Source organism: Pezoporus flaviventris, unplaced genomic scaffold, assembly GCF_033815535.1.
Source record: "Pezoporus flaviventris isolate CSIRO_AGI_PZ_B2104156 unplaced genomic scaffold, CSIRO_AGI_Pfla_v1 ptg000007l, whole genome shotgun sequence".
Taxonomy (NCBI): Eukaryota; Metazoa; Chordata; class Aves; order Psittaciformes; family Psittacidae; genus Pezoporus; species Pezoporus flaviventris.
Window position 1 is genome coordinate 47312064 of NW_026892555.1, and position 25659 is coordinate 47337722.

At 40.0% G+C, this 25659-nt stretch overlaps 1 protein-coding gene across 4 annotated transcripts in view; it reads left to right on the forward strand.

Annotated features, from left to right (window-relative positions):
• The first annotated feature begins 6590 nt into the window (after positions 1–6590).
• The window catches only part of OSBPL1A (oxysterol binding protein like 1A), a 73528-nt gene continuing 54459 nt past the window's right edge, over positions 6591–25659 (forward strand). For 2 of the 4 annotated variants that reach the window (XM_061448636.1, XM_061448640.1), the window contains exons 1-11: positions 11948–12083; positions 14364–14449; positions 16456–16530; positions 17658–17769; positions 18599–18684; positions 21912–22056; positions 22766–22833; positions 22914–22958; positions 23836–23909; positions 23990–24053; positions 24984–25085. In XM_061448636.1, coding sequence (XP_061304620.1) covers positions 11948–12083; positions 14364–14449; positions 16456–16530; positions 17658–17769; positions 18599–18684; positions 21912–22056; positions 22766–22833; positions 22914–22958; positions 23836–23909; positions 23990–24053; positions 24984–25085 — 993 coding nt within the window. Of the gene's footprint in view, positions 6661–7367; positions 7392–11947; positions 12084–14363; positions 14450–16455; positions 16531–17657; positions 17770–18598; positions 18685–21911; positions 22057–22765; positions 22834–22913; positions 22959–23835; positions 23910–23989; positions 24054–24983; positions 25086–25659 lie in introns of those variants that run through there. The other 2 variants (XM_061448638.1, XM_061448639.1) reach the window with 2 other exon arrangements.

Consider the following 25659-nt stretch of genomic DNA (forward strand, 5'->3'; position numbering starts at 1 on the left):
AATTGCATCATTTCTTCTAAAAAACGACTGACCAAAGACATAGGTTTTCCAAGCAGGTTCCATTAAAGTTACAGAAATGCAGTTAATTTATTTAACATTGACAAGCTTTATGTATCTATCTCTTTTAGACAGCACTGATCAGGAGAGATCTCTTTTTGCTTGAGTGTAAAGTATGGATGTCATCTTTTTTGCAGTTTGTAGTTCATATGTTTTCTTCCAGTGTGTTTTTATAGGTGTGAGGAATACAAGGTAAGGTTTGTTTTCCCTTTCTCAAAAGATGGAATATTCTGTGCCTGCTCTGGAGAGCAGGATTACAGTTCAGAATGATTGTGACAAATAAGTCACACCTTCTAAAACCAAGAAACAGCAATACAAAAAAAAACCCAAACCCTAGGATGCAACAGAGTAGAGACAAAATCAGCACTGTGTTATCTACTGCATATATGCAGGATGGAGAAATACTGGTTTTACAGCAGTTCCACAGAAACTATTTGGGAGTTGCTTCCAAGCTAAACATTTACCAACAGTGCTGTGCTTTAGCTTAAAGGAGAACCATCATGGCCAGGATGTCCAAACACATCTAAGGCAATGTGAGATGTGAGGTAATCCTGCTTTGTATGGAACCACTAAAGCCTCAGCTGGAATTCTGTGTCCAGTTTTAGGGCTGCACTTCAAGAATGATGTGCACTAACTGAAGTCTGGATTAAAGCAATGAAATCAGGCAAGCCTGAATTCTGACAGGACTGGAGAGGAGTTTGTTAGTTTAGAGAAGGTTGAGAAACACAGGCATCCTTAATATGCTACTGATTGCAGCAGAGATTACATTTTTCCTCCCTCTCAAATGCAGGAAAGATGTGATATACAAAGATTTAATTTTGAAGGTTGTTGAGAGATTCAAATCACGCTATGGAGAATTTGCCAACAATGAAGTCAGTCATCCTGAGAGAAGGGGGGGGGTGGTGTGATAATCATCCTTATTTACACAGAAGCTGTTGCAAAGATGGGCACAATACTGTGTGCTGGTGAAGCAACATGTTGCATTACAGGAAGGAAGATTTAGATAATTAAGAGGAAAAGCTAAGCACTGAGGGCTTATATTAAGCCATCATCTGTGCAAGGTCTAAAAAAGGTTAGGCCTGAAGAAACTCGATCTTGTCTTGGGGCAAGAACATGGGATAGTTTGCTGTGAATGCAGCAATTTCTAGAACATTAATGTGAATGTATTCTTGTGCTTATAGTTCTATTGGAAATTAGATTACTGTTATTAACTATGACCTTAACTTGAGAGCTAATTTGCCTTAAAGAGAGAACTGTGATGCTACAAGATACTTCTAGCTTTCTGATAGCAACTTCTATATAGTGCTTGTGCTTTTATAAGTTGCTAGTTTTGACTTAGCTGAACAAGCAAGTTTACATGACTACATGCATTATTTGTTATTAAGTAACTTAAAGTTGTTACATTTCTTATGATTATTGTTGTCTATAATCCATATGAAAGCATTGATATAAAGTATTTCAGCAACCTCCCAGGAAAAAAAGTGTACTGGATAAAAAGACACAGAAAATAAATCACTAAAACTGTATGGACTGTAGGCATCTCTGACAGGTTTCTGAGGATTTATAATTTCCTTTCATTATCAGTCATATTTGTGATAAGTCTTACTAAATTGAAATGGAGATAAACGTAGTTAATGAATCTCCAACATGTTTATATATTCTAAATTAATAACAGAATAGCTGAATTGATGTGATGCACAGGAGCATTTAACAGCTAATTAATTTGTCTGTATAAAATGAATATTCCCTTAAAGCCAGATATGAATTATCCAAGAGCTTTCAAACTAAGGATAACAGCATAAGAGTGTAATAAAATATTTGGAGTCTTCTTTCAATACAAAACTGAAACTTACTATTCTTTATGGTAAGGCATCACCCAAACCAATACTCTTCACAGCAATCCATGAACTTTGATATTTAAAATGGTTACCAAATCTAACCTTTGGTCCTTCAGTTCTGTCTTTGTGAACTACAGATAGCAAACGAAAACACTTAAAGCTCAAATCATTTAAGCAAAAGAAGACCCTGAAGGTCAGGAAGTGACCCAAATTAATACCAGGAATTCAGATTCTTTGTTCTGTCTTGCCAGGGCAAGATAATACACTGGGAAATTACTGATGCCTTTCTGGAACCAGAATCTAAGCCTAGAGCACAAAAAGCTTAAACCAGATAGAAATAATATTCACATTGTTAAGGAAGCAATATTTTCACAGATGACATAAATAAGGACGTTATTTAAATGCAATGCATGTAAAAGCTCTCAAGAATTTTAAAAGAAAAATTCCAAAATCAGAAATGCTTTTTGATTTAATGAAATACTGCTCACATTCTACTACCAAATTTGTCCAGAGGGGGGAGGTAAATAGCCACATTTTAATGTTACCATGTTACAATTCTACTTTATGTATAATATAAATCTCAGTCTGGATTATGCAATGAGGAGAATATATCCATTTAAACATAAAGTAGTTCAGCTGATTTCATTTTCATAAGGATGTGTTTTGCTACAGTGTGGTCTACACTGACATAAATTAGCTATAAGCTTCATAGTTACTAGCTCTTCACATGCAGTTGATTTATTGCTTTGGAGCTAAAGCCAACCTGAACTAATTCAACCACTAGAACAAGAAAGTGCATTCAACAAGCCTAAATCTTGGTGTAAGACTACATGTCTGGTAAGACTAAGGGGAAGTGTGACTTACACCTTGGTTAAGAATGTTTCTACTCTTTCAGCCACAACCCAGTTGTATGCTGGCTGTAAAAGTATACAGTTGTAGTCTTTAGAACTAGAGAAATCCAAAGAATTTTCCATAAAGTAGTAAATGTATGCAGGTTTTAAGAGCCTCCTGGCAGAATACAATCAGTCTCACATTTTCTCCTGCCATACCAGTATTTAGATAAAAGGGGCATGTTAAAATGAAGTCTTCTCTATTGCAAAGGTTTTTATTTGTTTTTCTGCTAGAGGATACCTCCAGTAACTGCCTGAATTTACTCCTGCACTGCTTTGAGCAGCAAAAAGCAAGCATTCCTAATCTCAGCAGTTAATCTGGCTCATGCCATCTAAAAATTAACCACATTACATGGTTATTTCCTGCAAAGTATGAAATAAATATCAGCAACAGACTCACGTATGTAAAAATTCCTACAGAGTAGTTCAGAACAACATGAAAATTCACTTTCATTGCTCACTGGAAGTTGCTCTTGGTAATCCAAGAAGATCCACAGGAATCATGTCTAAGAATGAGAAAGGAGAAGGAAAAAGAAGAAAGAGGAATAAAATCCAAGAAAGACAAGTTATACCTAATAACATTGCTCACCACCTGCCGACTGATGCCAGCCTGTCCCCGAGTACTGCCAGTTGGTACTCGGACAATTCCCCCTTGTTTATATACTGGGCATGATATGCTGTGCTATGGCCCCTTTGGCTAGTTTGGGTCAAGTGTCCTGTCTTTGCTTCATACTTGCTTTTTGTGCCTCTCCTCACTGGCAGAGCCCAGGAGACTGAAAAGTCCTTGATCAGGGTAAGCACTACTTAGAAACAAGTAAAACATCAGTGTGCTATCAGCATTATTCTCATACTAAATCAAATACACAGCACTGTACCAAGTACTAAGAGGAAAACTAACTCTATTCCAGCCAGAACCAGGACACCAGTATGCTCTAATCTGAAGAGGAAGAAAACAGTGTCAGTGCAATAAAGAGTTGTTATATCATAAATAAAATTGTGACATTTCATCAAGGGTAGGAACACAAATGCCAAGTAATTCTTAAATGTTTTCCAGAAGTTCTTCCTTAGTTCATCCCTGGATAAACCTCTAGCAATGCAGGTCAACTCTCTTAGTAGAAATGGGGGTAGGGAGGTGCTGCTTGTCTTCTCTCAGCTGCAAATGGTACGTTGCAAGATGAGACATGATCAGCATCTTGTTTTGTATAGTTGCTAATGATGACACCAACCACAATAGTGTGGTTGGTTTTTTTTTTTTTTTCATTTAATGACAAAGAAGAGTGGTATTATTTCAAAATTTCCAGCTGAAATACTCCTAGTCATAGGGCTTGGTTGCCTGTAGCAATGAATTCAACTAGTTGATTGCACATTACGCCCAGCAGAAGCTCCCTCCCTAGATAAGTTTCTCCTCAGGAAGTGCCATGGCCTTACAGCTTCAAATTCTGCAGTCAGGCTGCCCCATCACCCCATGCCCCATCACCTCATTTCTGAATAGAAAGGGGATGTAAAATATACTATACCATGAAAATCATTGACAGAACAGTTCAGTGAGTTCTGTGCAAGGCCATTGCCTGTGCATTCAGCCCTGATGTGGGAAGCATTTCATGCTTTCTGCATCACTAACTTCAGCATGTTATCTGAAAGAGGAAAGACATGAAAGAAAAAAAAAAGATAAACAAAATGATAAGCTCAAAAGGGAAAGAAGCCTTGTTATCAGCAACACTGTTTTTTCTCATTTCCACTTCAAAGTCCAAACCACACTGGGTTATTACTCTGGGAAGTGCAAGGATGCAAAACATCGGTGAAAAAAAAGATGCTCCTTGAAGATGCTGGAAGCAGTGGAAGTATAGTGATCCTGACCAGGCCAGCACTGTACATCCAGGGGTCACTGATCTGCAGCACAAGCAACCTGAGCAGACCCAGGTTTATGCTGGCCTGCCTTCAACCTGTGTGGTGGGGCTGAATTCTTTAGCTGCAGGATAAACTCCACTAGCTCCTTATCCCTGCAGGCAACTCCAGCTCGGTGCAGGCAATTACACCACAGCCTGGCCTTGCCTTTAGCGCTGCAGCAAGAAGTCCTCATGTGAACACCTTTTATAAAGAGCTGGTTTTGTGCAAGAAAATTAAAAGAGCTCAAATGACCAAGGAGGAGCTTCCCTCCATGGATGGAATCTGTGCGGCATGCTGTGGGAGAAGTCCATCCAGGGCCAGGCCAATGCTGCAGCAACATGGGGTCCACAGCACCTGAGGGGACATTAAGATTTACTCGCAATGTGCATTACTCTTCTCTATTTTGTCTTTTTTAAACAGTAATTTTATTAAGCTATTTGTTGTCAAGCCTTTTTTACTGAGATTCAGAGAAAAACCCTGCATTGGCTGGCTGAAGGATAAAGCTCTGCACTGTAAACTGTTCTGTGTTGCAATGTTAGTGGAGTAGGGGGATGCCGATGCTTTCATTTTATTACAAAATTATAATAAATATGAGGAATATTATAGATATTTTAATATTTGTGTATGTAGTATTTGTGTATGTAAAATATGATACAAAATAAGAAAAGGAAGCTTGGTTTTATTGTGAAGTTTTATTGTGAGCAGTTACGGCATTATGAAAGATGGCTCAAAGCCAGATACAAGAGGAAGAAATAAAGGGAAAATAACTCAGACAGACTGATAACAATGGCCGAGAGCATAAGAGAAGATAAGAGCATGGGGATGAAACATCTAGTGCTCTGAAAGTAAGGACAGCAACTTGAAGACCTGCTCCTAAGGAAAGTGTGGTCCTTCACTGAAACCTCTCAGATGTCTTATTGCTGAAGCATCCCTGGAAGCAGATCTCTTTAAGATAATTAAGTGCCTAAACACAGTAAATTTGTGTTCTCTCTGCAGGTGTGGAGGTGTTCCTGTTCTTCTTTTGGTACTTTAGTATTAAAACAGCTATAAACAACACAGAAACACATAGCATGCCTCGTTATTTCTGTCGTAAGAGTTTCCCAAGAATTGCTCAGGTTTCAACTTGCCCACTTTTGGAGCAGGAGTTTCATCCTAATCTTTTGAGATAGTTTCTCATGGTACCTGTGGCTCCTGCCCTGCCTTTTCAAGCTCTCCTTCGGCATATGACACAGACTCAGTCATGCCCCAACACCACAAAGCTTCCTTAATAAATTCCTGCAGGATTTCAAAGGCACAGTGGGAGTTTGCAAAATGCAAACCCTTTCTCAGGTGCTAAAGGCAGAAAAACAAGGTGCGGGCTATTGACTTCAGGTGAAAGGTGCAATAGAGAATAAATAAGGGCAGCACAGACAGGAAGGAGGGATGGATCAAAGGGTCTTGAATGAAAGGAGTGCTTTACTTTTTCTGACCAGCAGTACAGAGTCTCTCACTCTTCCAGGTTGCTTTTGGCCATGCTGCTCTTAGGAGCAGTGTGTGCATTCACAATCTATTTTTACTTGCACCACTTTCGTATAGGAGACTGAAGCGATTCCCAAGACGACCCTTCCCCCCCCCCCCCCCCCGGTGATACATCTTTCTTGAACTCTCACAGTTCCCTTCCGAGACGTTTTGCCCAACCCCCCGCATCTCTCTGAACGCCCATCCGTGCCTTCGCTAACCCCGGGCTGGCGGCTCCCCTCAGCAGGGGCTGGGGCTCTCTCAGGGAGTCCATGGGGCCCTACTTCATCCTTCCCAGCTCTTCGGCCAGACCGATTCCGCCTAGGACCAGCCTCCCGGCCCCGCGGGGAGCGGGAGGGAGGGGGCCGGGGAGGGGAGGGGCTGCGCTGAGGGGGCCGGGCGTCCGCCCCGCACTGCCCGCCCTTCGCGGCGGGTTGTCGGGGGAGCGGGCGGTGCCGCTGGGACACCGCCGGCGGTCACGTGCTGGGCCGGTGCGTATAGCAACGAGGGGGGGCGGCGATGGCGGGAGCGGCATGGAGCAGTGGTGGGGGCGAGGTCGGCGGTGGGTCAGCACACCCGCCATGGGGGATGCGGGGGCCGCGCCTTCTCGGTGCGGTGTTTGCGTTGTCGCTGCTGTTACTGCGCTTCTCGCTTTTCCCCTCTCTCGTGCTCGCGGGGAGGGGGATTGCCAACTTCAGCCGGGGCTACCGGGCCGGGGGAGCTGAGGAGGAGAGGAAAAGGGTAGGGGGAGAAGTACGTCCCCCCGCCCTGGAGGACTCCAGTTCGATGTCCTGCTCCCTTCTGCAGTCGCTGGGATCGTGTTTGGAGCTGGGGGTTTCGTTGCTTCCCCGCTCGCACCCTCCCGCAGCGGGACACGGCAGGCCGTCCGCCGTGCGGCCCGGAGTAAGGCTCGGCTGTAGGCAGAGGAGCCGAAGCAGAGGCAGCCGGGGGGAGGTTGTGGCCTTCGGGAAGCGGTGTGAGCGCTTTTTGTGGGGAGCGGGTGGCCTTTCCTCCTCCTGCTCTCCTCAGCCTTGGAGCCTGGGTGTGAACGCACCTTTCTCCCAGGCGAGAACCTGCCGTGACGCGTGACCCTGCCGCCTTAGAAAAGCGTTTAATTATCGGTACTGGAGCGAACTGCTCGGTTCCAGCCGCTTGTAAGGAACTTGAAGGCTCTGCTGAAGTTGTTGCGTTCTCGGAACTGCCGTGCTTGCCTGCTGCTCCGGTGAGGGCTCGCACTAGCTGTGGTAAGCTTGTTGTGAGATTCTGGGCTGGAAAAAAGTCTTTGATGCTACAGGTCTAAACAGCGCGTACAAAGCAGCCAGGAGGTGCCGAAGAACAGGGATTAGCTGAAATAGCTATTGCCTTGCCAGTGGTATCGAGCAGATACTGTGTTACTGCATCTGTGTTCACTGTTACTTACTGCATTAATTGCTGTGGAGCAGACGGTAACTTTAGAGAGGTGATGGTTTCACATGAGGCTCTGTCATAGAAGCATGTGCAGGTTACAACTTCTAGATCTCTTTAGCTGAAGATTTAAAGAATTGCTATTAGATAACATCACTTGTGCTTCTAGTACAGCAGCTCTTTCCTCTTGGAGTAGCTCCTGTCAGTGCAATGTGTTGTGTGGGTTTGTAGGCAGGTTCTGTCTGTTTGTGCAGTTTGGTGCGTTTTGTCCTCCTCCTTTACTAGCGTTGCATTGTAACGTGTGCATGCTGGAACATGCCAGAAGACTTCCTGAGCAAGGATCATATTTTCCTATAGGAATCTAATTTTAATTGCTAGAGGGAGATCTCCTGAAATACTGGCCAGGGCTGTGCTTTTTACCAACCTTACTGTTTGTCACAAATAGCTTCCTATGCAACCAGTGGCAGCTGACTTGGAGCATTAATGTTGAATTGGGCAGTACCAGTACTGCTTCTGTGCTTGACTCTGCTTGTCAAGCTGCAGCAGAGTGAAAACCAGCCGTGTTTTGCTTAGTATGTTGTTGCTGTTCCAGGCTGTGTACATGGCAGGAGGCCTCAGCAGAAGTAATTAAAGCAAAAGCATGTGAGTCTTATCAGTAGTGTTGCCCCGTGGTTAGGGGTGGTGCTTTAGGTCTTTGTAGACTACTTTGTGAGAAAAGCAACTGGCTTTGCTTGGGCTTTTCCCTAGCAGTTGGATGAAGTTGGTATTTATATGCCAGCACTTAGGTAGACTTTTGTAGTTTAGTATTCTGCAGACCTCCCTTAAACAGGCATACAGGCAGAATGGTAACCTGGGCTCTCTACTCTGTGTTGGAAGATGATCTCTGTGTGGAGATGGGTGCTGTAATAACATGAGAAGATCACTCTGGCATAGGTCTTGTAGAAGATAAAAGCAGAGCATCTCAATGCTATTTTTTTATACCTTCTTAAAGGATAAAAGTCAATTAGCAGTCAAGTACTGCTCCAGTAGTCTTAATGAGTTCAGCGGAAGTGCTCTGCAATCACATCTCAGCTGCATAGGAGACATTAAATACTGTCCTTGTTTTTTGTCATGGCATACCAGTGACTGTAGAGGCTAGCATACAAGGCATAAAGCTGAGCTGTGAAAGGCAGTTTATCAGCTGCTTAATGGAATAAAGTAAAGGTGGCAACACCGCTGACTGAACAGATGTCTGCTCTCTAAGTGGCTAGTAGCTTTGCCTAATTTGTATAGGCTAACCTGCTAGTAGTATCATATGGCTAATAAATACAAACTAAACTTCTTCAGTGCTGATGGTCTGGTTTGGTACCTCAAAACTGATGGGTGGGGATTTTGGGGCTCTCTTGGTAGTCGGTTGTATGACCAAATAAACTCCTGTCTCCGTGGAAGTGCAGCTTATGAAGTAGTTGCATGTGAGTAGTGTTTGAGTGCCTGTGTATGGATTTCTTTCCATACTCTTAAACTTGTGTCTTGGACTTCCATTGGTGGTTGCTCATCTCCATTATGGAGTAAATTCTGTTGCTTAAAACAGTAATTTCAGGATTATGCTAAACTCTATTAAGAGCCCCTTTGCTGCCAGCTTTATTTAGGCACTTCATTTAGCTTGTTAGCTAAAACTTTGTTCTGTATTGCTTGTCTGATGAGTAGCTGCATGCAGATTTGCTTTCCAGTCCAAATTGTAGAAACGTTTTCATGTGAATGATCCTTCTGACTATGATTAATAATCAGTCATTCTGCATTGCTGCATGCTTCAAGCTTCCAAAGTCTGTTTGGAATCGGAGGGTTGGGCCAAACAGCAAAGTCTTTGGTGACTAAACCAGGGAAGCAGAGAGGTCTTTCTTAGCCATGCTGCAATGCATGCCACTCTACTGCTAATATTTGCTTTAAAAGTAAAAATAAATCAGTGATTTTAACCTTATGGCTATTTGTGGGGGGAAATATCCTGCAAGTAATTTTACAGTGATTCAGCTTTCCATATCTTGAGCTATTTAAGATTCTGCTCACACACATAACTGGCCTTGCCGCACACAAGAGTTGCGCATTTGTATCAGCTTCTTGGTTCCCTTCCCAAGCAACCTTTTCTTACTTCTCATCAATATTGGATGGAAACTGCAGGTTTTTAATGTGTCGAAGGTGCATTGCAAATCATACCTGCTGTGTATGTGGTATGTTGACAAATGATATGGGGTGATGATAGGAGTTTGTTTCATCTGAGACATTTGAAAGGTCGCTAAAGAAATACTGTCTGGGAGGGGGTAAAAATGAAGGATTGAGCTTTGCTTTCCCCCCCCCCATCCCTGATGGATAGGTCAGCAAAATGAGCTCTAACTATCCTTTTAGCTTTTGTCTGTTTTCTTAGTCCTGCGTTCTGTGCTCCTGAAACACTATCACTTAGTTTCAGAGAACATATTGCATACTGATATTAATACATGAACACATTTGAGTTTGATCTTTTAGACTCTGGTAGAACCGATTCATGGAGGATAAATATACGTACCTCAGTAACAACAAACTGTGCTGTGTTACCTTGGACAAGTGGATAGACTCCTGTTTAAAGAGTAGCTTCAGGGCTTGAAGGACTGCTACAAGAATTAGTACTGTTTTGCTTTTCTAGTAGTACCGAAAAGCAGGTGCAAACAAGAATATTGTCTGTCTGCTGCTGGATAAGGCATTTGTATCCTGTATCTGTGGTAAATCGCAGCTGGTTGATCCAGTCTGTTCTGAAACATGCTAGAAAAGGGCTTGCTTGGTGTCTGTCAAATTCTTTGAAAACAGATTCCCTCTCTCCCTTTCCTGATTGAGCAAAAGGTAGGGGAAAACTCTTCTCTGTGTTGTTAGTGCTTTGGTAGTCTATCCTAGAAGTTCTAGGCTTCTCAGTCTTGAGTATTGCAAAATGTCACTGCTACAGGAGTTTTGTTGCTTAGTCAGTGATCTTGCTGGCTCATCTCTTGCTGAATGGCTTCTCATTTTACGTGGTTGAAGAACTCCCTGCTTCTGTTGTAGCTATGAGTGTGTGTGGTGCCGTCAAGCTGCCTGTTCAATGCAGCAGAGCATAAACAGTTTGTGGGACCAATCAAAACCTCTCCTACTATAGGGAAGCTATCTATGCAAGGCCAGTAATGTTCTCTGTAATCATTAACTGACTATAGAAATCCAGATTCTGCAGGATCTGGTAAACCCAGTGTTGGGCGAATATGCCAATCTGCAAACACTAAAGATGGACAACCTCTGCTTTTACTGTTGTTTTTAGCAGCAATAAACTGTGTGTTGCAGTACAGCCTTTCTGAAGCTGCTTTTAAAATTGCTTTTGGGCACCTCTTAAAAGCAGTGTATTTAAGTAGGACATTAAAATTGGTTTTTGCCTGTGCTGAGCTGCATCTGGGTCCTAGTTGTTGTAATAACACTTTAGGGAGAAAAAAAAAGGGGGGGGGCAACACAAAGTCAGATTGCGATTCTGTCAGTGTGGAAGAGGATTGGTGAGGACATCACATAGTAACTGTATTCTGCAGGAGTCCTGGTAAATAGCAGTGTTGCTTGCCCAAATGTCTAAGGCTCACTGTCTAGTAGAGAGTTATAAAAATAGCTTTGATAACAGGTTTTGTTTTCTCCCTTCTTTGAAAGATGTAAATACTCTTTTTTTTTTCTTTTGTAGTTCAAGAGTAGTAACGAGACGAGAATTGGCTAGTGATGTGTTACAGTTAACATGTAACTTCTTTATACTGTACTGCTGTTTCTTAAAGATAAGGCCAAATCTACAAAGTTGGTTTGAGTATCTGACTCCTCTTGAAGTCAAGGTTGGATGGGGTCCAGTACCTGAGTGCGAGATCTGATAGTACCAGTGACTGATGGGTATCTGGGGCCTCCATGTGAACAGATTCTGTTCTGCAGGGGTGGAAGCCAAAATAAGACTCGGATATTTCTGAAGAAATAGTTGGGCTAATAGATGTATTATTATCCTTTTTCTTTTTCCTCATTGCCTCTGGAAATCTTAAGAGGGAAAGGTGAAAATTGTACAAAGAAAAAGTAAATGCTTACTGGTTATGCTTGTAGCAAAGCTTGCCTTGTTTGTGGCATGCAGTTCCAACTCTCCAAGCCACACTTAGAACCAAGAAAACATGTGTGTTTTGTTACAAATTGCTTTGTATGAGGAATTTTAATGCCTCTTAGTGGCATGACTGAGTCTGGACTGTTGAAAACAGCTTGCACATGGATTTGTGTTCCAGGGAGGAAATAATCTTTTTCATAACAGTGTTAGTATTAAATAAGGGAGAAAAGTGACCTAATAGTAAGCCATAATTTACAGCAGCATAAAAAAATTGCAAAATCGGTTCTTTCATGTCTTTATTAGAGATGAGTACTGAAGCAGAACAGCAGCTTCTCCATGATGCTAGAAATGGAAATGCTGAAGAAGTTAAACAGCTGTTGGATACCATGGACAAAGGAGAAATAAGTTTTGATATCAACTGTAAAGGTTAGTAGCCTTCCTCAAATGTCTGTAATCTTACTGTTGAAGCCACATGTAGTGAAACTGTTACTGACAGCATTATCTTACTTTCTTTGGAGTGCTCAATAGAGTAATAAAACCCATTTAAGCAACTGCTTTTACCCCATGACTTAAGGCCATACTTGCATAGGGGAGAGATCATAAAAGCAGAGCACACACTATTGTAATGCACAGAAAACCTCAGAGTAATCTGCAGAAGTGTCAACACACCAAAGAATCAGTATCTCTTTTTGCCTGTGTTCATGCTTATGCCAACTTTGGAGCTTTATAATGCTGAACAGAACAGACTGTGGTGCCAGGGGATAGTTCAGGGAGGTAAAGAACCTCTAACAGGGCTACAGAGATAAGGTCATTTGTTTGTGCTCTATTAAGTATGGTTTTGTTTTGTTTTTTATTTTCCTTAAAGACCCGTGTTTCATTATATAGTATCAGCAGCTACATCTTTTGCTACTTGCAGGAATGGTTGGAACAAATCATAGACTCATAGAATGGTTTGGGTCGGAAGGGACCTTAAAGATCATCTAATTCCTGTGCTGTCCTGTTTTAAAATAGTAATAATTAAAAAAAAAAAGCAAACACTTGTGGTCACTTTAAGAGAGGTAACAAACTCCTCAAGAGCTTAAGAAGTAACTGCTCAGCTAATATCAGAAATGCAAACATTTAGAGCAGATGCAGAACAAGGGCCTCTGGCGTTTTATTCAGAGAACTACAGATCTGGACAGGTTCCTGATACTTTTTTTTTTTGTCATGACTGAAATCCCTGACAGCAGCACTGCCTTGTCACTCCTGTAACTCATGACTTCCTTTGGCTAACTGTATGTATTCAGTGCAACTTGGACCTTTTCTGTATTCTTTCAAAGAGCCTTCTTCCCTACTAGACTGAGGGATGAATGCTGTCCATTTAATATGTTATCCAGAATAAAGAGCCTCAGAGTTAGTGATCCACACAGTATTTATCTTCTGTGGTACTTTATTTCCTCAGTCATCGTAGGGCAGGAACCCTGTTATAGGCCAGACTGGGATGAGGGAAGATACTAAATCTGGGGTTGAAACAAGAGAAAGAGTTAAGAAGAAAGAGAATCAAATAACAAAAGAAATAGCCAACAAAGGACAGAAATGTTTAGCTGGAAACAGTTACAAGAAATGGGAAGATACTTCATCTGTGAACCACATTCTAGTGTTAATTTGTAATACAACAGAAAGAATTATGAACTTGCAAGACCAGCAGTTCTCTTTTTTTCTTTGTGCTAATGGCTTGTCTCCTCAGGGTAAACTTACATAGTGTTCCAAGCCTTAGTGCTTGAGGATACACAAAAGGGAAAAACTTAATGGTGTCAGTAATTCAAAATAATTTCCAATGCCTCACTTTCACTTTGCTTCCAAATACAAAACGACAGCTTTTAGGTGGCACTTGGAATGCTGTGAGTCTGTTGCTTAGTAAAAAAAAAGCACAAATCGGCTTTGCTTATTACAGTTATGATTGGAAACTAACATCAGTTGTTAAAGTAGTAATCTCTAATGCTTTAATATCTTGCTTTTAAAGAAGTGATTGTAGGATAGTTTGTGAATTTCATTTATACAGCTGGTCCTCCACAGCATGCTTTAAATGCTCTTTAAAGCACAAAGAATAGTTTCCTTTGCATGGTCACTCCTGTGCCTACTTCCTGCCTGCACTTAAATCATTCCTGCAGAGGCTTAGAGCTGTAGGTGGTACATGAGTCCTACACTGCAGAGCTTTCAATTCATAATACGTAGTAAGGCTATCCTTATTAAAAATGAGTACAAGCACAAGGTAACAAAACCCTCCTAACACTAGGTCATCCCTCCTGTTTTCTTTTGAATCCTCTTTTTGGAAGAGGGGTTGTCCTACCTCTTATTTGTGTGCAGGAAATAAAATCAGGTAAACTTTTATAGATACACAAGATAAATGTGTACTTGCATGTGCTGTTTTCATAGTGAATGAAAGTAACTGAAGCTGCTGTTGAAGAACAAGATATTACATGGAAGAAATGTTTTATTCTCCATTATCCTACATGACTTTCTCCTTTCAGAAAGATTTTGTAGGTTTCAGTCTCATACTGTCAGACTGCATTACAGTTTACTAATTCAGATGATGAGAATAGATGCTTCCAGCCTCCTTGTTCGTCTGTTATTATGGAGAATGACCATCCATGCCAACCTCCAAGCACAAGACAAGATCTTTCTTGTATCGTGACCGAAACGTAATTTACCTGTTTTGTCTTTTAGGCAGAAGTAAATCCAATATGGGCTGGACACCACTTCACCTTGCTTGCTACTTTGGGCATGCTGTTGTAGTAGAGGATTTGCTGAAGGTATATTTCTACTTGCTTCTGTGTGAAGGCAGAAAATTCTTTGTTCTTGAAGTAGTTAATTTTTATACAGGTTTTTGTGATAGAAGAAATGCAGCTTTGTAGAGAGGCAGAGTGGCTCCTACAGTTTATCTGCATGTAATGGAGGGATAAATGATTGTTAAAACTAAGGAATGAAATAATCGTAGTATGGGTCAGCGCAGTTTACAAGGACCCAAAATAGTGACAGTGAAAGTCTATACAGTGGTATACAATTACACCGAACAGTTTTTACATTAATACTTAGTTAACTTTCTCATGAGTATGTGTGTTTGTATAACTATCTGATTGTAGGAATTAAAGATCTATAGTATGTAAGTATGCAGGCATGAAAGCTTCAGCCTTTTTCAAGCTTAGTGAATATCTGCATATAATAAGCCAGCATCTGACACTTGTAATGCAAATGTTTCAAAGGCCTGTTTAGCTTACTGTGATACATAAATTATATAGCTTAGGCAGTTACAGTCACTGAGTTGTGGGAAAGGCTAAAGTAAAAATAATAATCTGTTATCTAATTGTATGTTGTGCATTGAAGCATGTCCAGAATTCTGTGCCAAGTAACCTGTTTCTTCCCAGGTGCAGGCTCACATAGTATCATTGTTTTCTAACATCATTGAAATAATGAACACATGGTGAACTTGAAATGACGAACCTCTGTTATCAAAGCTGACTTATTTGTATCTTGGGAGCTATATCTGCACTGCATTTGCAATTGTTTCTGACTGAATTTATTTTTTTTACCCTCAGCTGTCAGGGTAGTTTCAACTAATCCTAATTGTATTTATATCCTATTCATGTTGGGAAAATTTTGCTGTCGATGGCAAGAACGTGCTAAGCAGCCTCAAATATTTGAAATTCACTCCAAAGAAAGGCTACCAGCCATACTTATGACTCTAAAGGAGGAAACAAAATTGGGATTTCTTTGAAAAGTTCTTCTCTGGCCTGCACAATTACTTAGATAATGCTGTTCTCAATCCAAGAGGGCTACTTTCTTCTTTGCCCATAGGGCTTTTGAAAGAGTATTATTTAAAGAATAAGTTAGTTAAAGAAATAGTAAAGAAGGCTATGCATCTCTGGAAGCTAGCATATATAGGTGTGTCTGTGTACTTGTGTCTAAATTTTGTGCTTAAAGAGCAAGTGAATGAGGAATTACCAGAAAAAGAACTCTGGAACTAGTCAGGTTCATCAGTGAACTTCAGGCAGGCAGCAGTGACCTGGGTAAATTGCATGACTTTAAACATATGTGACAAAGTTAAGTAAGTTCTGCCCTCATTCTGACCTTTTGAGGTTAGGTAAAGCAGTGTAGAAGAAATGCTTAAAGAAAGGATAGCATTTCTTGCTTTCCTGCAACAGTGCCTGTGCAATGTGGCAAGCAGTCTTCCTTTCAGATAAAAGGTATGAGATGGAGAAATTGTGTGATAAGAGGAAGGGACATTCAAGCCAAAGATTGTAGACGAGAAAAGTGAGAAAGTTTCACTTCAAGTGAAAAAACAGTAATAGGTTTCTGAAGGGAACGCCACTTGTTAAATCAGGAACATCAGGAGGCTGGTACTACTCTGTGCATCTGTAATAGTACATATATGTGTGTTATACAGTAGCACTGCAGTTCTTAAGTTGTTTGGGTTTTTTTCCAACACCTATACCCCCAGCCCTATAAATACCCCCAAAACAAACCAACAGTGCCCCCATTCCCTGTGTTAAACTTACTTTTCATATACCTTCTTCAAAGTGAGAGGCCTGAAAAACACACAGGAGGAATTTCCTTTTGAAGCAGTTTATAGAATGCTGGTTATAAATTTTATATATGTAGTTTATCTTTGCTTTCTGGGATGGCTGTATTACAGTTCTCATCTAATTTGCCATGAGGCCTACATTAGTGTCCTGTCCTCCCCTTGCCCCCAAGTCAGAGGGGATAGCTGTGTAGTTCTTGCTGGAAGGACGTTCAGTTGTCTTTGGGTTTTTCTGTTTAGGCTGGTGCAGATGTGAATGTGCTGAATGACATGGGGGACACTCCACTCCATCGTGCAGCTTTCACTGGACGTAAGGTAAAGTATGTTGGCTTTTTTTAAGCTTCAGTTGTAGAACTGGGGAAATACTAGAAATGAGATCACTTTGTAAAGATGTTTTTACAGTGTCGAAGAATGACTTACCTGTTTTGGTACAGTGCATTCAAAAGGATTAGGCATATTGCCTAGATGCTGTAACTCTGTCCAAAACAAAATCATGGTACAAAACCCATTTTTTTGAAAATGGGGGAACACTGGTCCATGGCTTCCCTTGGTATACTTATGTCCTTTTTTAGCTTTGTGTTGTAAAGATTTTGCTGGCAGACAGAAAAAGAAATCATAGATGCCTTCACCTGTAGCACTGTGCATTAGTTGAGTTGTGCAACTAATTTACATTGCTTCTGTTCTCCTTATTCTGTGTGTCAGACAATGCTGAAACATAGCACTGCTTCTAGTGGCAGGTTCTAATTCCTGTGTAGAAACCAGTATAAAGATCTCTCATCTACTATTGAAGTACAACAGATTAATTCATATTTGTCTGATATGTTTGATGCAGTAAAAGGATTAGGGATTGCTCCTCCCAACTAATTGCGTACTTACACAGAGAGTAACCACATTGTTTTAATCTTAGTGGCTTTTCGAGTGGAAAAAATAAAAATTAGGACACATTCGTCCATTTGGTGTCTGGAAGTGCTGTTTCTTCATAGAAAACTAGAACTAAAGAGTTTTTTTATAGGCCTGTAATGTCAGACTAGTTTGATTGCTTCCCACAAGCTGCTATCATTCCCAAAGTAGTACTGCCCCTACGGATAACCTCTTGGCCCTTCAGAAGGAGTGACTATAGTTGCTCATCAGAAGAGCTATTCTTTCTATTTTTATCTGTCAAATTCAGCATTTACTTCAGGTACACCAGCTTTTAAACCTGAGCAGGTCTGTTCACCTAAACCAGATCTGTTAGTTCTTTCAGCCTGACTCATGTGAGAGGGGAGGTTGCAGTTAGTCCTACTCTCCAATCTCTCTAAAACATCCCTTCCTCTTTTTGTAAGTCAGCAGTGGTGAGAAGCCGTTACACAGCGCATCTCACAGGATGTTAGTAGCTGCAAAGCCTGATTGTGGCCTTGCCATAGCAGAGAGAGATAAGCAGTGTTTTTCAAATTGTTTTCCAGGAGGTGGTGATGTTACTCTTGCAGCATAATGCTGATACCTCTATCGTTAATGGGAGTGGAGAGACTGCAAAAGAAGTTACTCAAGATAAAGACATAAGAACTATGTTGGAAGGTAACTTTAATAGGCCAGAAGCCTGTTGTTTTTTCCCAACACTTGTACGTTCTAAAAGCTGACTCTTCTCCTGCAAGTTACACAAGCTCAATTGATTTTTTTTTTCTTCCTAATGACCAAATTTAAAGGGAAGTCACAGTTAATGTCTGCAGTCAACTTGGAGAATTAAGTGTTGTCAATGCCAACAGCATTATTAAAGTAACTATTTCAGCCCTGCTGGGGTCATCCTTGCTACAGCTCTGAATGTTACATGGCAATCAAAGCCTTAATGGTGTCCAAATACTTATATAGGCTCACTGCTTACAGTTCTGGAGAGTTCAAAAGCTGTGTTGCTTCATGGGGTTATGTGATATGTTGCTGAAGGTCTGTGTCTAGTACATGTATGTGTGAAAAGTTATCTCTCTTCTGACTCTGTATGTAAGTGCTGCTTATCTGCTGGATTGTTAAAAGACTGTAATTTCTGTATGATGATAGGAAGAGTAGAAGAGAAACTGAAAAGAACACAGGAAAGATCTTATAGGAGTGTCACATAGTTCCACTGTTTCCCTTTTACTAGGGAATGGGGTTGGGTTGTGTTTAAGAAAAAAAAAAACACATGTACATATCTATATTTTGTTGCACTCGTGTATCTTTTCAAATATTACATGGTTTTGTTCTGACACAGACTTCTGTGAATAAATGCTCCATTTCTACCTGTTCCAAATAAATAATACTGGAAACTTGTGCTTTTCTAGGCTTGTTTTGATATAGTTTCTTGAGCACTCTGTGTGTACTTGCTACTTTATTGAGACTGACCTTAAACTTGGGTGGCTTTCTGTTTTTTTAATAGCAGTGGAAAGAACACAAGAAAGGAAACTGGAAGAAGAACTCTTAGGAGCAGCAAGAGAGGGGGAAACAGGGAAACTGACTGCCTTGGTAAGAATTCAAGTTGCTGTAATAATTTTATGTCAAGTGGTTCAAGCTATAATGTAACAACATATGACACTAGGCCTTGCATTTCTAAGTGCTGTGACTTCAGATTATAAGTGCTGTGCACCTCATTACCTTGGTGAGGTGTTGAACCCTCAAGGGTTTTCCAGCCTCCTTGTTGTTAGCTGCAAAATAATGCTTTTTCAGCTTCTTTCATGTTTCTCAATACTGTTGTAACTAGCAGTGTAATGGTTCTAGATTTACTGGCTTAAGGGAATGTTTTGTGGATACCTTAATTTAGTCATGGATGCCTAGGTTTTCACCACAACATGGTGTATTTTAAATCTTGAAAGTAAGGTTTTGTTATCATCTGTTGCAGCTGAAGTCTATTTTTTTAATGGACAGTCATCTGCCTAGCACAATTTTTGCTGGGTAGGAATTGAAAACTGTGTGTGTGCACGCAGTCATAGTAACTCAAGCTGAGCAATACCATGGCATGGTGAGTCTACTGGAGAAGCAAAACACAGAAGAATTGAGACTGGAAGGTGTCTCTTGAGACTATCTAGTCCAGCTCTTATTCCCAGAGCAGAATAAAATAGAGCAGGTTACCCAGGACCATACCCAGTTGGATTTTATTTTTTACGTATCCAGAGTCTCAGTGCTTGAACTAAAGCTTTTGAGAGTCCTGAAGAGTTTACTGGAAGAAAACATACAGTATTTAACACTTTCTACCTGGTTAGCACCTCTACTAATGACTTCTAAGTCATCAGAGCAGTCCGAATAAATCTATGTACTTCTAATGGAAAATTCACAAGCCCAAGACTTGTATATTGAGAAATTTGACATTCTCATCTGCCTATAAGCCACAGTGAATGCCCATTCAAAATCTGTTTCCATTCTCTAAATTCTTTCTTCTGGTCTGAAGAGGCCTTGTCCTAACTCCTCACATGAAAACTGTTTTAAAATCTTTGGTCATCCTTGTAATTTTTATTTGTACTTTTTGTACTATCCTCTTTGAATTGGAGAGGGAACCAGAGCTGTACACAGCACTCAAAATGTGGAAACGGTACATTAGTACACTGTCATGATTGTATTATTTGTAATTAAAACACTGGCATAACTGATCTGTTCTTGATTCTGGTAATTTTTTTTATACTTGCAGCATTTGATGCTGCATGCTTGCTGACTAAGCTTTAAACTGACGTAGAAAAATATGGCTCCTCATAGAAATCAGTCATTTAAGGAACTACCTTCTCTTATGTGCCATATAACCATGTAACTCTTGCATGCACATGTAACTCTTCCTGTAAACATTTTAATTTCTAAATGATTTTTCAAACTATTTGGTATCATTGAGCTCTGTATATGTGAGAACAACTATATGTTGACCTCTAAAACTCTTCAAAGTATTTACCACGCATTTGACCTCCATGCAGGTTTTTTTAGGTCAAGTCATAACTGATGTTTCTTGGAATTGTTTGGTGAGTGCTTGGACCTCTGCCCATTGACTTACAATTTTAAAACTCATGATGACTCTTGAGGAAGTCCAAAGAACTTTCTCTACTTGTAGTTCTATGGTGTAAACCTCCTTGACTTTCCTACCCTTAGGTTAGTACGTCTGTGGAGGATTTGTGTAGCTCTTCTGAGCTGCTCTGTATCTTGAGAATTCCTCATACTTTGCCTACTGATTTTTCAGGCCTTTCTGCTCCTACTGTATTATTTAATCTTTTTTCTTAGCTATTATGCTCATGAATAGCTGCTTACATCTACTTTTAATGTGAGACCTAACACACCAGAACTTATTCTCTACTGCCCTGCTTTTACATCAGAGTGCACTTCCATGAAAGATAGTATTTTATTACTAGCTTTCATGTTTCTTGATTATTTTTACCAGAAAAGACCATACTGTGTCTTGTAACACAATTTTCTGGAAGAGGTAGTTTAATGGGGCAGTTTATCTAAACCTTCTAATTGGACTTCACTTATTTTTCTGCCTTTCCTGCACACGCTTCATAACCTCTCCTTCTGTAGAAGTCAAATGGTAGTGGTGGCTTTGTGCTGCTCTTTGTCAAGATTCTCACTACATCACAGTATGTTTTGCTACTAAAAGCTAGACCTTCAGTAGCTGAATCTTAACCCAGGCTTTTTAGTCTACTTGAGGAAAAACCAGTATGTTTTTCCTGTGAGTTCTCAAAATGTACCATACACTTACTGAAATTACTGGAGAGCTTTTTATTTCAATTAGTTGACTATTAATTAATTGCTGCTCTGGAATCCTGTTATTGTGGAGCAATTTCTCTAAGACAGCATTTGGCCAGTGCAGAAGGCTTAAACTGAGTTTCTCTAAAACTGTTGCCATGCATTTGTGACTCTACTCTCCTAAGACTGCTTAAACTATAATGGCTGATTATTGTGTAGAATGGTTTTGGTAGGAAAAGACCTTTAAAGATCATCTAGCCCAGCCCTGATGTTTGCATCCAATACTGATGTATTTCAAGAAGTGCAGTGGTATTTTTAGGATGGTTAGTATTGTTATGCTTAATGACCATTCTCTTAGATGGCATCAGTTTCTCAAAATATGTTGTGTCCAAGGAAAACTCGGTGTTTTTCTTTTTTTTTCCCTCTATAACATTAGAGCAGCTATATAAAGTTCACACAGTAGTTAACACTTCAGAACACAGCTAAACTGTAATTGTGTAACAGACTGCCTATACTGAGAGCCTCTAAATGGCCTAGGATAGCTCAGTCACTGAGAGTGTCGTGCCTGCTACCCTTCTATACAAAGTTTTTACTCTCTGAAACAGGGTGGCTGCGCAAACTTGTTCTGAGTTTAGCACTAGCCTGTGCTAATTTTCAGACTGCCTGGGAGTCTTCTACAGGGAACAGTAGATTTTGATAGTAGAATCTAACAGGGCTGGTCTAGCAATGTAAGTGGCTGAACTGCAGTGCTGTGCAACTATCTGGAGCTGTGCAATTGTGCAGGATAAATGTTTCCATGTTGGGCAGTAGAGGTGAAAGGGGTACAAAAGCAAAAACCCTGAAGTTTGTTACTCTAGCTGAACATCTTGATTGTTGTAGCTTTTGCCCTTCTCACAGCACTTGCTACATGCCCTCTTTGTTGACAGATCTACACTGAAGCATCCTAGTTAGGAGCAGCTAACTTTGAAAAGAATACACATGGCATTTGGCAAGGGATCAAAACTGATAACTAAGTACAACTTCGTTTTTTCCAGCTGAACAGGCCCAAACCACCTTACATCAACTGTACAGATCAGATGGGGAACACACCATTGCATTGTGCAGCGTACCGTGCCCATAAGCACTGTGCATTGAAACTTCTAAAAAATGGAGCAGATCCTAAAATAAGAAACAAAAATGGTGAGTAGCAAATGCAAGTACACAAGGTATTTAGAGGGCACAAAAATTCAACAGCTTCTATAAAGTTATGTTACTTACTGCTCAGTGTTCAGGGAAAATCTTGTGGTGCTTTACAAGCTTTGTATCACTAATAAAGGAAGCCCAGCACTGACTAAATTGCAGGAGACTGAAGAACTGTAGCAAAATACTTACGTATGCTTTTATTTTTCAAACTTACTCATTTCTGAAAAGTTTACCTGCTGTCTGTCTTAATTATGAAATGTGCCTGACTTTTGATGCTAAATGGTGAATACAGGTAACAGAAAAGGCGTGGTAAGATTGGAGATGTAGCCCAGACAAAGTGACTCTTAAGAAGCCAGCTTCTAATAAAAGCAAATCCAGGAAAACTATGCAGATGTTGTGTGAACTGTGTACTTGTTACCTGATTAAAGATGCCTCTATTTTGATCTGGTTTTATAGCTAAAGAGCTAAAAACAAGTAAGAGCAAAGGCCTCTCTGTGGCAAGTAGAACTGTGAAGGATGGTTCAGTGCACTCAAGCTTAGAGCCTTTTTAGCCTTCTGCCCCTGAGGAGCTTATGTTCCCCAATTCCAAGTAAACAGAAGCTTGTGGGACTAAACTTTGATTAATAAACAGAGTGTCAGAATATTTTTAAGTACATCTAGGTTCGTTTGCATCAAATTCTCATGCTTCGTCTTGGTTACTAAACAGATCAGACGCCCCTTGATCTAGCCCAAGGTGCAGAAATGAAACTGATACTGGGAGGTAAAACTGGAAAGGTAGGAACTTTTGTATCCATTTAAAATGCTAAGGCTGTCTAGTTGAAGCTATTCCTACATGAGCTTTAATTTCTATGCAGGTCATCAACAAACCCTTGAGACGATATGAAGGTCTCCTATGGAAGGTATATCTTGCTTGCTTTTCTAAAATAGCTTACAAGACCACAAAGTATGTCCTTTTCTATACTTAGTGAGAATTACTGTATGAGGGAGCTTTTCAATAATACATTTGTTAAATTATTTTAGTATAGTGGATAAATTATAGATGGGTTGGCTGAGTGGAGCAGTTACTAGATTCGTCACACTTTAATCTTAACCTTAGTTCCGAAAAACTGTCTTTTTTTTTTTTTCTTTATTTCTTTCCTGAATGGATGGCTTTGACAATGTATGACTGATATTGCTACAAGTTCAACAATCTTCAAGAAACTGGATGTCAGTCAAATGGTTGTTTAAAGCTTGTTTTGCTCTGATACTTAAGTGAATATTTTTTCCCTTGTTAAAAAAAGTCTCGGTATTAGATGAATGCTTAGGTTTTATATTCCTTAATGAAATCTTTGAAGTTTGCTTCAGTGTAAATTTTGCTATTCACTCACAATTGTAATAAAAGGAACTGATTTAAAACCAGAACTATGTACTGAAGATTGTGAAAGCTAAAATATTGTAGTGGGTATCTCAGAGTGTTTTATAGAGTAGAATTGCCTGGTGATTGTCAATCCCTATATTAAAAAATGCAGTATTTTAATACTTCAGTTTGTACTGAATAGCAGCCTCAACAAAACTTTTGTCTTTAGGTGTTTCCAAAAAAGAAAGTATGTTCTCGGTGCTGTGATCACCAAGATGTGTGAAACACAAAATGTCTTCCTAATGACTGCCAGTTTTGTGTAATAGCCTTCAAGCTATCAAACTTAACTAGGAATAAAAACCCTTCCTCTGTTAGCCTTACCTTGTCTTTTTTGTTATGTGAGGGGTTTTTTTGTTTATTTTCTTAATTATTTTTTTTAGAGCTCACGATTTTTTGGTTGGAAACTCTATTGGATTGTTCTAGAACATGGAGTCCTTTCCTGGTATCGGAGACAGTAAGTTCTGTGTTTCAATTTCTGAAAAGCAACTTAAGTAATTCCCATCTTCACTTTACTAATCTCTTTTTCTTTCAAAGAGCTGATGCAGTGAATAATGATCATCGCCAGGGATGCAAGCATCTAACACAAGCTGTCTGCACGGTAGGAAGTGAAATTACTTGTAACTACTGTTGGAGGGGAGGTGTTTATGTGATGGTGATCCAGACACATAGACAGTGAAACTTGAGGCAGGTTGGTAAGCATGCTTTTTCAAGAAGCAATGGTTCTTGTGAGGCAAATTATTCGTACATGGAAATTGTCCATAAATCTTAAATATCCTATGCGTCTTTCCAAAGTCTTGAAGATTCAAACAGACATAAGGCTTCCTAACAGGGTGCTTCTTCAGTTGTGCAAAACAACTGTTTAGAGCATGTGATGAAGAATAGCAAAGCTCTAGTTCCTCCTGTAGCTGGCAATGATGACTTGTGACCAATTGTGTAACTTCAGCTGATCTCAGTTAAAGAACTGATCAGTTCTGAAGGTGACTTTTGGAAAACTTCCTTAAATTCTGTTATGCCTGTGTGAATCCCTTTTGGAAGGGGTGAACAGAGGAAAAACAGATCATGTGTCAGAAAGATGAAATGCTTAAGGAAAATGCATTTAAGATAATTTCAGTGCTTTTTCTTCTGTAACTAACTTGTTCTATCTCTACAGATTGGCACCACAGGTTCTGCTAAACTATAGTTATGCTCTTACTATATGGAAAGTGACTCCTGCTTTTCTGTATCTGCAGATTCCTTAATATTGGTGATCTTACGTCATTGCTGAGATTTTTGTCTGCATCAAGTGATGTGAATATATACTATTTTGACATAAACCCCCTCTGTATTATCATTCATAATGGGAAGTACAAGACAGTGTATTTTGTAAAACTATTCTGTCCAAGGTTTTTTGTTATCTATAGTTGTTTTGCATCAAAACTGAGGCAAAACTAGTTCTGAGTCAAGAGGATTTTTCTACCTTGCTTAGTTTTAAGTTTTTCTTTTCTTACTGATACATTATACTAATTTTGTTTTCTTCTCATTGCTTTAGGTAAAATCTACAGATAGTTACTTCTTTTCTGTTAGATGTTTTGATGACACTGTTCATCGTTTCAAGATTCCTAAAAATAGCCTTCCATCTCAAACCAGAGAGGTAAGAATGACCCTTTATCAAAGGCTTAAAATGTAATAACTTCTGTAATTAATAATTTGCATACTACTCACTGTAGATGCATTAGTAGCAGGTTCAGTTATCTTGATCATCAGGACTTGGTAACATAAGTGCAGATAACTGAATCTTGTAGCCTGACTATAGACTAAATAGCAAAAATGGACAGACTGTCATTCTCTTTAAAATTAGTGTCACCTTGTTGTCCAGCTCTGTGCCTGTATTATGCTCGTAGTCTAACTTCCTCTTTTTAACTTCTCCATGTGGTAAATTCCTATTGCAGCTTCTGTTGAACTTTCATGGTTCATTATCCCAAACAAAAGAATGCTTAATGGTACATTCTACTATTAGCCATTCTCCGAGATGGCCTAGTAACTTGTATTTTCCTCAAAGGTGGGTCTGAAGCAAGAGAGTAACTTTTTCTTTTTAAGGGCTACTTGTACTGTAGTTACTTAATGTACTTCTGTAGGTGTATTAACTGGAGATGAAGTAAGGGTGCAGGCAGCTGGAGTATTGTGTCCACTTCTGGGCTCCCCACTGGGACAGACATGAACATACT